This window comes from Salminus brasiliensis, chromosome 9, assembly GCF_030463535.1.
Source record: "Salminus brasiliensis chromosome 9, fSalBra1.hap2, whole genome shotgun sequence".
Taxonomy (NCBI): domain Eukaryota; kingdom Metazoa; phylum Chordata; class Actinopteri; order Characiformes; family Bryconidae; genus Salminus; species Salminus brasiliensis.
This window is the reverse complement of record NC_132886.1, coordinates 19,296,730-19,313,486: the sequence shown is the minus strand read 5'-3', so window position 1 is coordinate 19,313,486 and position 16,757 is coordinate 19,296,730. Positions and strand designations below refer to the sequence as shown.

Below are 16,757 nucleotides of genomic sequence, written 5' to 3'. Positions count from 1 at the left end.
AACAAACAAACAAAAAAACTAGACTCCGTCAATCTGGACGTCAGAGTTTCTGGCTCACAGCTAACCTTCTTTAGTTTAATTAATGGTAAGTTTCTAAGTAAAATTGCATGTTTGAAACAGGATTATGATTAAATACAACAGTTTTCCAAATAACATAACAGTCGAAGGTGATACCATTAATTAATACCATTTAATGCCAATCAATAATTGGCTTTATATTATAATCAACATGATTCAGCCAATATGATTGTAGAAGCAGTGGAACTATGTGTTTCATACATATTCATTATTGTTTCATTATTCATTCAATATTATATGAATTCTTACTTATGGAAAGTCAGTGGAATAAAACATGGTGTCTATATGACCTGATGCTTTTGGTCAAGTTAACATATCCAGAAAACTGATCACTTAATGGTCTTCAAATCCAGCTAAAGTTTTAAGAATACTCAGGATCAAGATGACTGTGATGTAACTCTTTGAAATTACCTGCACTGTAGCATAGAAATTCTGAGTGCTTTTTTTAGAGACTGTGGCCTTGTGTATTCATGACTTGCAAACCAACTGCATTTTCTCTTGATGGAACCTACCAATGAAATGTGTGTCATGTGAGAACAGTATGGCACTAATATGATGAAGACAGAGAACAACTGATTAATCATTTTGATGATATTCATAAAATAGAAATTGTATCTGATGTGGTTGGTCTTACTTTATATTCCTTAAATCCGATGCCAGCGGGCGTCACAATCACTTAATACTACTTTATGATGACTGTCAAATACAGAAGCCCATCTTACCCTGATGCAGTCATTACGGTACGTAAAACACTGCTGACCCTTTACAAGCCAAGCCTCCAGACATTCCTCAGGGCAAAAAGAATTTCAATGATTTTTCCATTATTCGCCTTTCTAGTTGACATCCAAAACAACTTCAGAAGTTTAAGGGCAAGAAAAGGGCCAAAATTGTGGTTGCTCATAAAACGGAATGTTGGATCATGGCTGAATTTTCTTCCGACTGCGCAAGTATGCTAAAGGTTATTTAAAAGATCCCCTTTAGTTATAGTGAAAAATGCTTTTAGTCTTGAGGTAGTATATAACTCAGACCAGTGTGTTCATTTCATCTTCTTTAATGGTATTTTTAGCTCTTTCATATGATTACCATCCAGTTGGCCCCAATCGAACCTGGAAAATATGCTTTAAAGAAATGTTTAAATAACAGTATTATGTATGGTCTCTGACTACATACTGCAAAAGCTGCTCAAGAACCCAAGCCCAAATCCCTGTTTCCAACATGCAGAAAAAGGATAGCAGATTGAGTTAAAATGAGACCGGGAGATAATGTTTCATGTCTGGAATTCAACCTGTGCCAGGGCCCCGACCAATTTTTTTACCGACCTCTGACGCAAATTCCAGAGGCCATTTTGGAAATTGTTTGTTTATGTTCTTGAGTGACTTGTCAGTCAAAACGTCTGGAATGCCTGTACAGTATATTCAGAACATTCTTTACATTAAAGGTCTATAGATTTACCTCAAATCCATTTACTGCAGCTTTCTTGTGTTATTCTTCTTTGACCTAAACTGGCCTGAAATTTACTCAATCCGTCTGTTTGGTTAGTGTAGGATTCAGCGCCTTATTGTTCACTCTTAAAAGTAAAGGTGCCACACTGTTTCTCTATACCTCTTTACACCAACTACCACTAAATGATTCATTTGAGTGATTCTAAAGAGGCCATCTTTGGTTCCTTTCAGTGAATGTTGCAAGCTAATCTCTATCTACCATGTTTGTAGCATATGATTACCATGGAGAGTAGTTTCCTCCTTTTTTCTCCGTACTTAGAAACGGATAGAAAACCCACCAATCACCTTTTATTACCAGTGTTTGGAGTCTGTGGCATTCTTTTCCAAGTACAGGTCAGCATGTCTAAATTATTGTCCATTGAAAACCATCCATTGAAAGGTTCTACAGAGACGTAAAAGTGGTTCTTTTGTGGCATCCATTTTCTCACTTTCATCTCTAGGGCTTTTTAAACTCTGGAACAGAGAACAGTACCAACCACTTTTAACAAGTTTTGCATGAATGAATTTCTGGAGGGGCTCTGTTTTCCCTCCGACTATTCCGACCACCGTGTATCGACATTAGGCAGTGTGCCCCCTTCATGCCCACTTATGAAGCAGGCATGCCAGCATGCAGCTGCCGCACAAAAGCTGGCCCTGCCATCCTGTCTAGTACAGTATTTTTCAACTGCCCGAGAGAGCATGGGTGGCAAGCAGCCATAACTGCAGTGAAGCCCTCAATGGAAGAAGTCGTTGATAGATTTTATTGAGTGCCCACATATACACACACACACACACACTCGGCTCCTGTCCTCTCTGGTGCAATAACGTTTGCAATAACACTGCTAAGTCCCAGACACATGGCCCCTCATTATACACATCTATGAGCGTAAAATAATAAAGTACTTAATCTAAACATACACGTACACCGGCACTGATGGAAACATGGCTGCCCCTGCCTCCTTGTGCCCCACTGTCAGGTAGAGAGAGAAGACTCATGCGGTATTATGAAAAGCTCCATTCAGGCACTGGCCACAGCCTTGCCTGCTCAGTCTAACTGGCTCTGATAGGAGCTTCAGTTCCACACCATACAGCCAGGCTCATTTACCCAGCATGTCGCCACTGGGTAGACGTTCAGGCTTGCATGGGAACCCCCAAAAACATCTCTGCCCCAAAATCCCCAGCCTGTTCTCTCATCTTTTCTCTCTGTGATTGCGGTTTTGGATGTCCCCCATTGTTCTCTGAAGCATCATTTGTCTCTATCCTTCATTAGTTTATGCTTCAGTGTGTTTTTTAACATAGTTTCTTTATTTTTCTCTTTCTCCTTTTATTTGCGTGTCCTGTTCGCCTGATTACGGACGGCGGCTTTAGATTTCTGCCAGGAACTCAAAAACTGGGCACAATGTTCTAGTACCACAGAATGTGAGAAGAACTGAGATAAATGCCTTACTTTAGCAAAGATAGACACACACGCACGCAAACTGAAAGCATTCAGGCCCTGATTTGCTCAGGCAATCACAATAGCCTACATGAGGGATGTCCAGTTCCAGTCCTGGAGGGTTGGACTCCAGTACAGGCTACCTTTTTACCTCTCAGTAGTTAGTAGCCTGGCTCAGTAGGTTTACAGGTGGATTTTATTTCGGTTCCTCTCTTCTGTCTTTTTGCCTGTGACCCTAGAATTATAGGGAATTAGAAGGACAATTTGTTTAAGTGAAGAATTTAAGGAGAGAGCAAGCCTCCAGCTATATACATACATCCTATATTAGGGCATATATCCAGTCAATGTTTTTATTGAATAATCTTGTGGAAGACTCATAAAAAAGTTCTTTTAAGACTGTTTTAACATGTTTGAATTAATGCATGTCACCAATTGTATGCTGATAAGAGGATGGATTTTACAGCAGGATTCAATATACCTCAAAATCCACTATGCACTACCTGGAGTGACCCCATTTGAAGCTTATCGTCCCCTGACAACAAGCATAGCAACAGGTACTGAATAAGTGAGAAGCATCTGATTTGATTAACACTTTTGACATTGATTCCTCCATCTTCTCATAATTTCCAGCATCTCTTCTGCACATACTCAGGGAGAAGATGAACAACTAAAGATATGAGATCCACCCTGTTTCAGCAACAAGATCACTGGATCTCTAGGGCCAGAATTGGATAGTATTATCATATAGGACTACATAACATAAGAAGTATGTATAGAAGTATATCTCATTCTTCTCCTAATAATAGACTCCAGTACTGCTGTGCAACTTAGACATCAATCTGTATTTGTATGTGCAATACAAGAAAAAAACACCTAATATAGTCAAGTCTAATATTGACTAGGTCCCCCCACAACAGATCTGACAATTTGAGCCATAGACTCCACAAGACTTCTAAAAGTGTCCTGTGGTTTCTGTAAGTTGTAAGGCGAGGCCTCCATAGATCATATCAATAAGCCTTTAGTGTTTACAGGTTGAAGACCTTTTCTCACTCTTGGACCACTTTTTTGGTAGACTGACCACTGCATACCATAACAAGCCTCCCTGATGTTTTGGAGATGCTGTGACCCAGTCATCTACCCATCACAGTTTAGCCCTTGTTGACCTTATTTTTGCCCGTTTGTCCTGTTTTTAACACATCACCTTCAGAAACTGACTGTTTTCTTGTTGTCTAATATACCCTGCCCCTTGACAGATGCCACTATAGATGTCACGTCATCTGTCAGTGGTGTCAAGGTTATAGCTGATAACCTTCGTAGTATCACAACACATCGACTGTAATAATTAAGCACATTGTTTTTGACCCACTGTAATTGGTGCACACTTCCAGATATGAACTGATATCAAGCGATAAAGCTCAACCTTTGCTTCATGCACAAACTATTCGAGCACTTTATCAACAACACCTGTACGCTTGTACAAGAAGATACAAGCTAGTAGCTCATGTTAACATCTACTATAAGTACAGGTAAAAAAAAGGATGGGTTTTTTGTGTCAGAAGGGCTGGTTTGAGTATTTCTAAAATTGTTCATATCTCGAAATCTTCAGCACAGCAGTCTTTAAACATGGACTCTGAATTGTACAAACCACATTTTATACACAAGACCTGTGACACTCACACACAGCACACACACGCTATGCAACAGTTTGCCCCAAGACAGAGCATACTTAAAACTTAATATGCAGAGCCTCACTTCAAACACACTCCCTGGCACCACAGTGGCACGTTGGGCACTTAAGTGCACAGCCATCAGCCCCGTGTCTGGCCACCATAACACGTGCCACACTGCCATGCGCCTCAACCGCAGAGAAGGAAAAAGAAACGGATTCCAGCATTCCTCTCCCACTACTGTTTTTTCCTCCCTTGAAAGGAAAAAAAATAACATTGAAAAGAATGCTGGATTCAGAGTCCCCCTGCAGAACATGCCAGAGTCGTGCTTCTGGAAGCTGGAGAGAGTGTGTGTGGGGGTGGACAAAGCGTGTGTGTGTGTTTGTGTGAGAGCATGGGGTGAGATGAAATCTCACATACACTGGACCGCCCGCTCGCATGGACACACTCACACACACACATATACACACATCCTGTACCATGTTGGGTCATCCTGTCTTTTTCTCACTCTTTCACACACACATACTCAACACATTACTCACTTCAGCAGTGTCTCTGTTGAAGGTCAAAGGCAATTGGATAATGTGTCGAGTTAACTATAGCTCTGGACGATGGCTCCCCAGACTCTGTTTGAAGTTCAAATACACTTTTGTTTCTCGTTTAGTGGCAGCGTCACTGGCAGAGGGTGTTGTCTCATGCTAAAAACGCTCCTTTGTCTTTTGTTTGGTGGGAAACGTGGCGCTGGCCTGTGCGAGAAGCGTCTGCTCCTTGCCACCCTTTAAAATTTTCCCATCGAACACTTTCCACAGGCTTCACATCATGCAAATGCAGTATAATGCTGAGCAGTGTTATCAAGGGGAGTTAGCCCCCTTCACTCTTCGTAACAGCGCCCAATCAATGCCAGTAAAGATAGTCTGCATTTTAAGCTTGTTTTCCTTATTTTCCAAACATTAGTTTTCACATGAAGCTGTTTGGGTTATCATTTGCTGTCGTCCCTGTCTTCTATGTCTTCTCCATGTTTTTCCATTTTGAATGTCTGACAAAGATGGCAGATGTTCTTTACAAAATGTCAGGGTAAATGAAGCAATATGACTTGGATTAAAACCTTTTCTCATTGACAATATTCTCATTGATTATTTTCTATTAAAAATAAATATGTTTTTTTTTCCTTCTGCTATAAAGTTGTTGTTTTACTTTAACTGGTTTAATAAAGACAGGCCATTGGTGACGTTTGGATTAACAGCTAACTCCGAAATTAGTCATTATTCTTGTGTTAGAGATTTGTGTTCTGGGTTTCGAGTGGCTCAGCAGGTCTAATGCACTGCCACTATGACCCGGGGGTCACAAGGTCAAATCCCAAGCCATGCTGCTTTCACCCTCAGCGGCCAAAGTCCAAAAAGTACAATTGGGCGTGCGCCCTCCAGGTGGGTAGATGCTCAGTAGGTGCTCTCTTCCCTCATCCCTCCTCATCCCGCGATGTTGGTCTGCACAGGCAGTGTTTTGGCTGCCCTAGTGTCAGAAGCATTGCTAGTGCTAGGGGCAGTTATGAACAGGTGGATTAATTGGCAGTACCAAATTGGGGGAAAAAGAGATATGTGTTCATTATAACACAAAAAAACTTAACAATAATTACTTATGCAACAATTGTATCTATTACCTAAAATATTGGAAACCAGTACTTTCTTTCTACCGGGAAATCACACAGCCTGGGAGCTTTTTACTGCCTTTCTTCCCACAAGTTTCAGATTGCCTTGAAACATCTAGTCTCCTCACCTTCAAGGGATTTCTCATTCACTCAAACAGTCCACTGTGGAAAAAACTGCGAGACGTTTTAGAAAAGGTTTTTTTCCAATGGTCATTTCTCTGGTCCTTTGGTGTGTAGATGCTGTGTTGGTCCCTCTTGCATGTGCATGAACAGTCTGGTTCTTTGAGACCCAGCCCTTCAATCACTCTCTTTTCCATCACTGTCAGAACTTCACAATGTCTTATTGTTATCTTTACCCGCCTTGCTGGACATAGACGATCCAGTGGGTAAGTAGGGATTTGGGGGTTATTGAAAAAGCACTGAGAAAAGGTCATCTTTAGTTCTCCGTAAATGTGCAGTAGATGTGAGATGATTTTTAAAGAATTGTTCTTTGCTATTGCCTTAAGTGCACTGTGTCTTTCATTGTCCCTGTCTTCCATTAGGATGAAGAGTTCATGGACTGGTGGAGCAAGTTCTATGCCTCAACGGGGGAGAGGAAAAAATGCGGGAGCTACTTAGAAAAAGGCTTGGACACCCTACAGGTGAGCATTAGGAGCACATTTACAAAGAATCAGACGGTAACGTACATGTTACTGATATACTGCCGGTTTTCACAAGACCACATTTGTGTTTGTAGTGACCCCTATGTCAAGTCAAGTCAAGTCAAGTCGAGAGGCTTTATTGTCATTTCAACTATATACACAGTACACAATGAAACGATCACTGTTCCTTCAGGACTATGCTGCAGGACAATACAGTGCAGACAGAACACAAGTGCAACACAGAACAAGTGCATACAGACAGTGCAACACAACAGAAAGTGTAAATAACTAAAACAGACTGAGACAGTAGTGGGAAGTAGGGTTGTGCAATAAAATATGCATACTAAAAACTCTACTGTTAAAACAGTAGAGTGCAGCGCAGGTTAGTGCGGTACTCTAGCAGCTATTTTTAAAATAAATAAATAAATAAATAAATAAATAAATAAATAAATAAATGTGTTATTTCTATGAACACACTGTACACATGCACTGATGAACAGTGCACCACCACTCCAGAGTTGGATAGATCATCCTGTAGTTTGTAGTCTGTAATGTGATTGTTCTCATCATAGTAACATGCTCACACATATATGTGGGATATGCGCTGATCCAAGAGTACATACAGAAGTGGATGATCTGATTTGAAAAATCAGAAACTTCTGATCTGTACTCCATTCAGGCAGCGAATTAGATTTGTGTGACATTTTAATGAGAACCTACTCATATATAGTGGCATTTCCAGTTCAGTAAAGTAAAGGTCAGCAGGAAGACTAGCTGTAATGACACCAAAGCCCAGTAATAGGTTGCTGAAGTGAAATCAGTTCATTGTATCATTGCTGTGGATATGTCATCCCTGCCAAGCACCACCAAAGAAAACACAAGAAAGTGTGATGGGAAACGTTTTCTAATGGCACAGAAACGTCAGCTCCACAATGTGACTTCAAAGAGCCCGCTGTGCCAGTGGGGATTGCACGTGCCTTCTTTAAAGCGTACGCTCAGCCGCACTGCAGTCCACTCCACTCCACTTCCCACGAGCCTGAGCGTTTAGAGAGCAGGCCACAGCTGCCAGCTTTTCCGATGAATTCATGTCGGGGATGCCGCAGGGGTATAACCAAGAGCAGACAGGGGCTCTGCTACTGACGTCATCGTCATCATCTCATTCCCTCTGCTTTCCACACCTCCTTCACATCCCTCACTACTGCCTGTGATCTTTGCTCTTTCTCTCCCTCTGTTTTTCTCTTGCTCTCCCTTCCTCTCTCTTTCTCTCTCTAAGACCAATCTTTCCATCCTTTCCTTCCCTCTTTTCTCAAGGCTTACCTTGCCCGTGTGTGGAAAAAGCAAGGCCCAGGCCAACGTTCTGGCTGCCATCATGCGAGTTTGTGTCTCACTGGAGGAGGAGTAACATAGAGACAATCTCTCTCTTGAAACTGCTGAGATCAGCTGTTATTTTCAGCTAATAGTGCCTTGGGGAGAAAGAGAGAGAGAGAGTGAGAGAGAAAGAGAAGGGGAGAGAGATTTTGATGCACGCAGTGTCGCACGTTTAAGGTTGCAAGGCCACGGCCTAATACAGCAGAATGAGTCACTTAAAACAACACAGCACTGTTTATGGGTGTTCTCTCACACACACAGCAATGCCAACACTGACCAAGATGTCTCGTGGTCGGCCTTTTCAATGTTGTTCTGGACAGCTGAATCAAGCTGCACAAGAAATGGCATTGTGTCATGTATTAATTTTTTAATTAATCATACCTTTTAAACCACATTAGTGTTTATTTATTTATTAGATTAGACTTCAGTTTTTAAATGTCCTCGTAGTTGAGAGTTTTCAAGGCCATACATGTTTATAGGGCTTTAGAGGTAATTTCACCTAAAAGACTATTTCTCTATTAAATTCTGTGTTTTCAGTGCAGAATCACTTCGCTCATGATTATTTTTACTCACGATTATTTTCTTCTTCTCAGGTCTATAACAGGGAGCTGGAGAAAGTGGAGGGTTTTGGGCAGCTGGCTGATTTCTGTCAGACGTTCAAGCTTTACCGTGGACGAACTCAGGATGAGAGCGAAGACCCTTCTGTTGTTGGGGAGTTTAAGGTGAGCTTTTTACAGGTGGCATATTATAGCCCTTTCCCACAAGTTAGCACACAAATGTCCTTGATTAAATGTCTACGGCAAGCATTCGTCAAAATACCGCAAGAATTGTTTAATAATATACAATGTTCAGAACGAGATTTGAGTGCCTGTACCTTTAAATGATAATGAGCCACCCCATGCCTACCAACATATGCCACAACATGGAAAAGCAAATAAATCTCTCGTAAGCATGTGAAGAAACTTTTACTGTTTTTACAGTTTTGTTGTTGGGCCAGGGCTAACTTTACACGGTTGGTACAGTCAGATGTTGCTCATAAGCAACTTAATTTAAGTAAAAATGACTGTAATTGGTACTCGCACATCTGTAACCATGACCTACAGCTTTTCAGCTCAACAAGAAACTTTGCAAAAGCAAGAAACTTTATTAACTTCATGCTCTATGTAACATTCCCTCCATGTCCAAATGTTTGTGGACAACCCTCCTAATGAATGCATTCAGCTACTTCAAGTCACACCCATTGCTGACACAGATGTGCAAATGCATACACAGCTTGTGTAGTCCCTGTAGAGAAACACTGCCGATAGAATATGACTCTCTGGAGCAGATAAACATGAACCTACTGGCACCATGCTGGATGCCAGTATTGAGCTGAGGAGCAGTGGAACTGTGTTCTCTGGAATGATGGTGGAGTGGTGATCATCCAATATTCTGACCTCCCTAATGCTCTTGTCACTAAAAGCATTCAGATCCTCACAGCAATGTCCAGAATCTAGTATATAGCCTCCCCTGGACAGTAAAGAGAGTTACTGTGAATTGATCAGCATTCAGAGTGACAGAATCCAGGATTATTGCCAACTAAATATGGTGTCTCAAGATACATCAGATTTCCTGTGCTGGCCAATCTGCAAAAGACAATTTGTTGCTCTATAAACAAGAATATTCACCATAAGTATTGCAGGATGAGAAACAGGAAGGAGTGCGAATGACAGCTTTATTCTCCCACTGGCTGATAGTGATTTTGTTGATGGCGTCTATTATATCCGTCATGTGTGTGTTAAATGTCAGCTGTGTGTAAATGTTTCAGACATAAGCAGCTCACCAACAAGTAAGAGTGTTGTCCTATTTATTTACTTAGCTTTTGGGTTGGTAGACACTCCTGATACCCAAACACACGTGTACTGAAGTTCATGAAGATCATGACCCCAAAGCTCAGTCCTGCAAAGAGAAGCTGGTCATTTGATTTCAATAGTTTCAGTTACTTTTATCTTCGCTAATGTTTGAAGTAAAAAAAGAAGAATGGCTACATAAAAGAGCCAGATGAGTAAAGTGCTGCTTATTAATGGACCCATGCAGTGACTGAAGAGGAAAGTCATTAGAGTCTGGCCTTTTCTTTTCAGCCGGCCTCTCACACTCTCCTCTTGGAGTTAGAGCTCTGAATCTGGTCTTTGTCAGAGGTTGCCTTTGACCAATTATTTTATTCGGAACATGCTTTTAATGTTGAATAAAAGTAATGTGCCACTCTCTGTAAAAAGTGCTTTGTTCATTTTCACTTTGGGTGGTTGGTCCTTTCTCAAAGTTACATTCTGTTAAATTTTCCAAAACAAGTCGTAAATTCAAAAGCGTGTGTGACTGTTTGTACACTAAAGTTTCTCGGCCTGGACAGATGTTTCTAGGAAAATCTTTCCTTTATATAGAACCTTTACAAAATGTTCTTTAAACCTCCAGAGGGTTCTTCACACTCACACGCGATAAAGGTTCTTCACACTTGTGCATCTTGTTTAACACAGTGGTGTGGCGTGTAGGATATGTTCATTTAGCACTGGTCTGATGCCACTCTTCTCTTGTCACACAGGGCATGTTTAAAATCTACCCATTACCTGATGACCCCGCTACACCATGCCCCCCTCGCCAGTTCAGCCAGCTACCACCTAATGGCATAGAGGTGTGCCTGGTACGGATCTATATTATCCAGGCCTGCAACCTGCAGCCCAAAGATGCCAATGGGAAGGTAGGTGCTGCACAGCTGCCAGTGTCATAGTAAGATTTATTTCCCATCATTCTAATTCTTTCCTAAATACTCTTTTAGGCATATGAGGTTTTCTTCTGATAGCAACTGTTTTCTTGTAACACAGTCTTTAAAATGAGTTTGGCATAATACATTCTTTGCCTAAAACCATAGAGGGACATTTGTGGTTTGGGGAAATGGGGAACCTTTTTGGTTGTGGTTCTACAGCATTTCTTAAATAACCTTTTGTGGCACCTATATTTTGTGTTGTTTTTGTAATGCATTTTTTTGTCATTTCCAATTGCCACCAACTAGTTAGCATTCGCCTCTCTCATACAATGCTACCAGTGCTGAGAAGAGGGGGGCTAGCATATGCTTAACCAGCCTCATCTTTTCAAACTGCTGCTAACTCTGCGTCAACAGACAGTTTAGTGGGCTGGGGAGAATGTTACAGAACTGCAGTCTGGGCTTTTTATAGCATCACCCTTAGTAATAGGGGAAGATCCTAAGAGGACCATCCTACCCACCCAGAGAGAACAAGACCAGTTTGCTCTCTTGGACTCTCAGTCACGAATGACTGTGGCATCGCTGGGGATCAAACTCACATTTTCCCAATAATAAGGCCAACGCTTAGACAGTTGCGCCACTCGGGAGCCCTGTGGCCACCGCTGTGCGGTTAGTTTTTTTCCCTGTACAAACTGAACCACCACATCCTTATGACTTTGTAATGTTGCCATGTTATTTTCAGCAACTAATATCACCCTCCATCATGAACAGTCTACTGCATTATCAGTACTCTCCATAGTATCATAATCACCGCAGATCCAGAGAGGGTACTGAATAAAACTATGAAGCCACATTTTTTCCTAAAGGCTGAAAAGCTTCACTCACACACAGGCCTCTGCCCGCTGGCCTGACCACAGGCGGACTGTCCTGTCTGTCATTAGCTGTGAACATGCTCGGATGACGTTCTGTCATTACCTACTCAAGCCAGGAGTTATGATATGGAACATTTCACACATACACTTACAGCCTACACCGAACCATACACTGATCATAGTGAGTTTGATGCTTTTTCCACTGTGCTAATGAGAGAGGCGTTGATCTAAGTACAAAGAAAAAAAAAGGGGTGTTTGCTGCTGTATGCGGTAGACACTGATGGATATGTCAGAGCATGTGTGTGTGTTTTACTGCTTACACTACAGTGATTTTTTATTTGTTCTTCACACAGTGTGACCCCTATGTCAAGATTACACTGGGGAAGAAGTCAATAAATGACCATGACAACTACATACCCGGCACACTGGACCCTGTTTTTGGAAAGTAAGTGACTCTCTCACTGGCTCTTTTCCTTCCTTTTCTAGTTCTTCTTGTCATTTACATACATTCAGAGTACTTTATGTACAGTATTGTATATCTTGTTGAGGGGAGAACTAGTGCTATGCCAGCAGGGGCCGCTATACTCATAGCAATGACCACGGCAGTATTACTGTAACATTTGTAGCATTTGACTGAGAAAAGTTAAACCCAAAGGTGACACACAACTGATAACAGCCCCACTGGGAGATGTTAGTAGTAAGTAAAATGAAACATTATTTACATAAAAGAATGCATGGACTAATGACTCCTTTTCAAGCATGCAGTTTTATGTGAACAACTGAATCAGTAAGTGTGATGTGTGGATAAAGTGACTGAGTAGATGATCTTTTTGTCCAGAATGTTTGAGCTGACTTGTTCCCTGCCTCTGGAGAAGGACCTGAAAATCATGCTGTATGATTACGACATGCTCTCAAAAGACGAGAAGATTGGAGAGACAGTCATTGACCTGGAGAACCGCTTTCTGTCTCGTTATGGTGCCTGCTGTGGCCTGCCCCAGTCCTACTGCATGTAAGGATCACACATGTGTCTCTAAGCTACCGTTTGAAAGTGCGTGCTTGCTTTTTATATTAAACACTGATGTAATAATGAATAGTCTAAACTGAACCAATTTGTTCTATATTCAGTATTCTGAGTACTCTGGGAGCAAGAAGTTATCAAACAACAAATAATGTACGGTATCTTTTGCATTTGCATTTGCATTTATTAATCAGAATCAATATTAAATCATCAGTTTTAAAATTCTGGACATTAGATTTATCACCACAATCCTGATGCTTTTAAACTTTCAATTTAAGAACTATGTGTAACTCATAGAAGCTGATCAGAGGCAGTTGTATGCGGCCATTAAAAACCCTATTATTTTGACCTCTATGGTGACCTTGATTAAAAAAAAAAATCATGAGCTCTGCTTTTATTTCCTGTTTTGCGTCACTGCAACAGCCTCTCTCCACAGTTTATGGTTAGCTAGCTAAAGAAAATGTAGCTGGTCGGTTAGTGTGAGCTTTAACGTACTACAGAAACTCACTCACTTGCCCGGGTTTTAGCTTTATTGTTCGAGTTGCACAGCCACTGTTAGTCACGAGGCCTAAACGTTTCAAAAATAAAATCTACTGAAGTGGCCGTTGTGTTTCAAGGCGTCACAGGTTTAGGTGTGGGCTGAGTGTATATACATTTTGGGGTGTAAACAAAATGAGCCAAGACTGTTACATAACAGCAAAGGTTTTTAAAATTCCCTTTTTGTTCATGTGGTATTTTTGTTATGAAGAGAGGTTCACAGTATGTCACTTCCAATTGCCAAACTCTCATTATTCTATTATGCTAAGGTAAATGCAGGACCCCTTTATTTATTTATTTATTTATTTATTTATTTATTTCTCATCCAGTTTTGTAGTTGCTTATTTGTATCCGGTTAATTTACATAAGATTGGTATTTTTATTAAAAACATTGATTTTAAACCTTTAGAATCCTTTAGTATTTCTAAAGTTACTAGTGTATGTATTTAACTAAAGTCTTATATTCAATAAGACGTTTCCAGGCCTCAGCCTAAGCCTAAGCCTTCATTCTTTATTAAGAATAGAATAGAATAGGTTTCTAATCATTTGAATGCATTACACTGCTTTAAGGTCATTTCAAAGCGTGCTTTAAACATAACTTAAAATCACAATGTGTTCCAAAGCACCTCAACTAAAGTGACATTTTTACCCTTATACCGGCCCGTTTCTTCCTACTGACATCTACAGTCTTAAAAGAACCTTTGTTTGTAGATTTTGAGTGATTATACGTCTGCATTTGTTTAATGTAATGTCTGTTACTACCACATTTCTTAGATCTGGAGTAAACCAGTGGAGAGACCAGCTAAAACCCACCCAGCTGCTCCAGCGCATGTGCCAGAGGAGAAACTACAAACTGCCCATCTACAAGCAGGACAGAGTGTACTTCAGGGGCCATGAGTACACTGCTGCAGACCTGGGTCAGTCGTACACACACGCGTGCATTTTACATTTTACATAATTTTACATTACCACTTTGGTGTCAAATTTTCAACCTTTCGGTACAGTGTGTCTGTACTTGTGTGTGTGTGCGTGTGTGTGTGTGTGTATGTGTGCTTAAAGCAGACATTATTTCTGAGGGCATGGACAGGATGGTGAGAAATGAAGGTGGAAGTCTTTTCTTTGGAGCTGCTGAGTGCATTAGTCACGAATAAAAGCTAATCAAAGCATCAACCCGACTCCATCACATCTTCCGTCATTAAAAAAGTGAACAGAGCGCAAGATCGACTGCGGTGCTGTGAAAACACGGGCAGAAAAAGAATAACTGCGTACGTCTAGGCCCATGCCATACATCACATCGGTGTGTGTGGGATCGCAGGGGAGATAGGGAGGCTGGGCAGCTGTTCTTGCATGGGCGCTATCGGCGGAAAGAATGACTTGCTACTTGGCGTGAAGAAAAACAGTGTGCTATATAGAGGAGGCCGAAGGCCTATGTAAACGTACAACGCCTGTGGAATGACCATTTATTCACAGCAGATATATCATTCTTCGTGTGGCGTCCCCACAGCCTTCCTAAAGCATGCTTAAGAGACGCTAGCGACTAGCATTGGTTTGTGATTAGAATTACACTATTTTTAACCTCATCTCTTTTTATTATCTTATTATTATCTCATTTTTTTTCTTTTGTCCTAAAACATGCTCAAAAGAAGCTAACAAATGATTGAGATTTGCGCTCCTGTGTGCTGAACCTATGCTAATTTAGCTACCCATCTCTTCTTCTTCTTCTTCTTCTTCATATGCTTTTCAATGTTGTTCCCCAAATGGAAGACAAATCTCCCTTTTTCTTTCTCCCTTTTTTCACTTTCTTTTTCTTTTTTTTTGCTTGCGAGGTAAAGCTTACAGTGCCTGAGGGAGGCTAAGTGCTCCGGCAGCCATCTTTCCAAGGTCAGCTCCAGATTTACAGTGCGCTAGTGTGTTAGCCTGACCCAGCCAAGGTCAACACAGTGCTGGGCTTCTCCGCCTTCCATCTCCCGCGTCTCACCGCGGAGGAAAACTACCTCTCTTTGTTTCCCCCCACGTATCCGCGGCAACCCACGCGTCACAGCGATTGTCAGGTGGCCATTTTGGGATTCCAACTTCTCAGTGGGAGTCTTCTTCCACTCCTCTCATCTTCCTATCCTCCTCATACTCTCACCATGTTTCCCTCGGGAATGTGATGCAGGGTTTAAAACCATAAACTGAATTTAACAGAGGAAGGTTTTTTATATTATATTATATTTCTTCTGTCTGTTTCTGTCTTGAAAGAGGAAAAATCTACTTTGAGATCAAAATGAATAAAATCTGTAGATCGTCCAGAAAACTGAGAAGAATAAACACTTTAGGCCATCAACATGGAATTCAGCCATAGTGATGATGGATCTCTCTGTCACTCCATTGCTTCCTTAGATGAGGCAAAGCTGCCCAGCCCTCACCTTGGACCACTGGAGGAACGGCTGGCTCTGCTGGTGCTGAGGAGGCAAGGCTTGGTGCCTGAGCATGTGGAAACCAGACCTCTGTATAGCCCCCTGCAGCCTGAGATAGAACAGGTACCAATTTACTGGTACAATTTACTGAAGATACTGCAGTATAGTCTATGGCAGCAATGTAGAAGTAATGTAACTAATATGGTTCAATTGTTCTTTGTTGTGTGAAGTGTACCTTTCCTCTATGTCGATGTCGTTGACATTTTGGATTCATTTTTGCAGTTCTGGTACAGAGGAACCAATCTAAGCGTTAACGTGATGCAGTACTGTACACATTACTGTACCGAAACTGTGCCAGCAAGATTTAGTATATGATGTCTCATATTGCTCTCTGATTGCATTGTGCTCTTTTGTTCAGGGGCGGTTACAGCTGTGGGTGGACATTTTCCCTAAGTCTTTGGGCCCCCCGGGACCACCTTTCAACATCACTCCACGCAAAGCGAAGCAGTAAGCTGAAACTTACTTAAGGCACATTTCACCTTTAAAAAAAGGATCCTTCGCTTGTGCACAGGAGTCAGCCCTCTGCCCTTTCCTCTCGCATAGGTTCTTTCTACGCTGCATCATATGGAACACCAGTGACGTGATACTGGATGATGTCAGTGTTACTGGGGAGAGGATGAGTGACATTTATGTGAAAGGGTACGTCCGCGTGTCATATTGAGGCCGTTAATCTCCCGCAGTTTGACTCTGCTTGGCTGAAGCTGGTCTTGTTTCTCATGTCACAGGTTTGTTGCTTGTCTGTTGCCAGTGTGACTAATAGTAACAGAAAGATGCTAAAGAGATCGAACAGTGGCAACAAACACGGTTGCAGGGCAACTGGAG

The 16,757-nt window shown here is 41.4% G+C and overlaps 1 protein-coding gene across 6 annotated transcripts in view; it reads left to right on the top strand.

Moving 5' to 3' along the window:
• The window catches only part of dysf (dysferlin, limb girdle muscular dystrophy 2B (autosomal recessive)), a 93,357-nt gene that overhangs the window by 65,513 nt on the left and 11,087 nt on the right, over positions 1 to 16,757 (top strand). For all 6 annotated transcript variants that reach the window (XM_072687702.1, XM_072687699.1, XM_072687703.1 and 3 more), the window contains 9 exons: positions 6,849 to 6,947; positions 8,909 to 9,037; positions 10,891 to 11,046; positions 12,275 to 12,366; positions 12,760 to 12,930; positions 14,251 to 14,393; positions 15,859 to 15,998; positions 16,294 to 16,382; positions 16,479 to 16,574. In XM_072687702.1, coding sequence (XP_072543803.1) covers positions 6,849 to 6,947; positions 8,909 to 9,037; positions 10,891 to 11,046; positions 12,275 to 12,366; positions 12,760 to 12,930; positions 14,251 to 14,393; positions 15,859 to 15,998; positions 16,294 to 16,382; positions 16,479 to 16,574 — 1,115 coding nt within the window. The remainder of the gene's footprint in view (positions 1 to 6,848; positions 6,948 to 8,908; positions 9,038 to 10,890; positions 11,047 to 12,274; positions 12,367 to 12,759; positions 12,931 to 14,250; positions 14,394 to 15,858; positions 15,999 to 16,293; positions 16,383 to 16,478; positions 16,575 to 16,757) is intronic.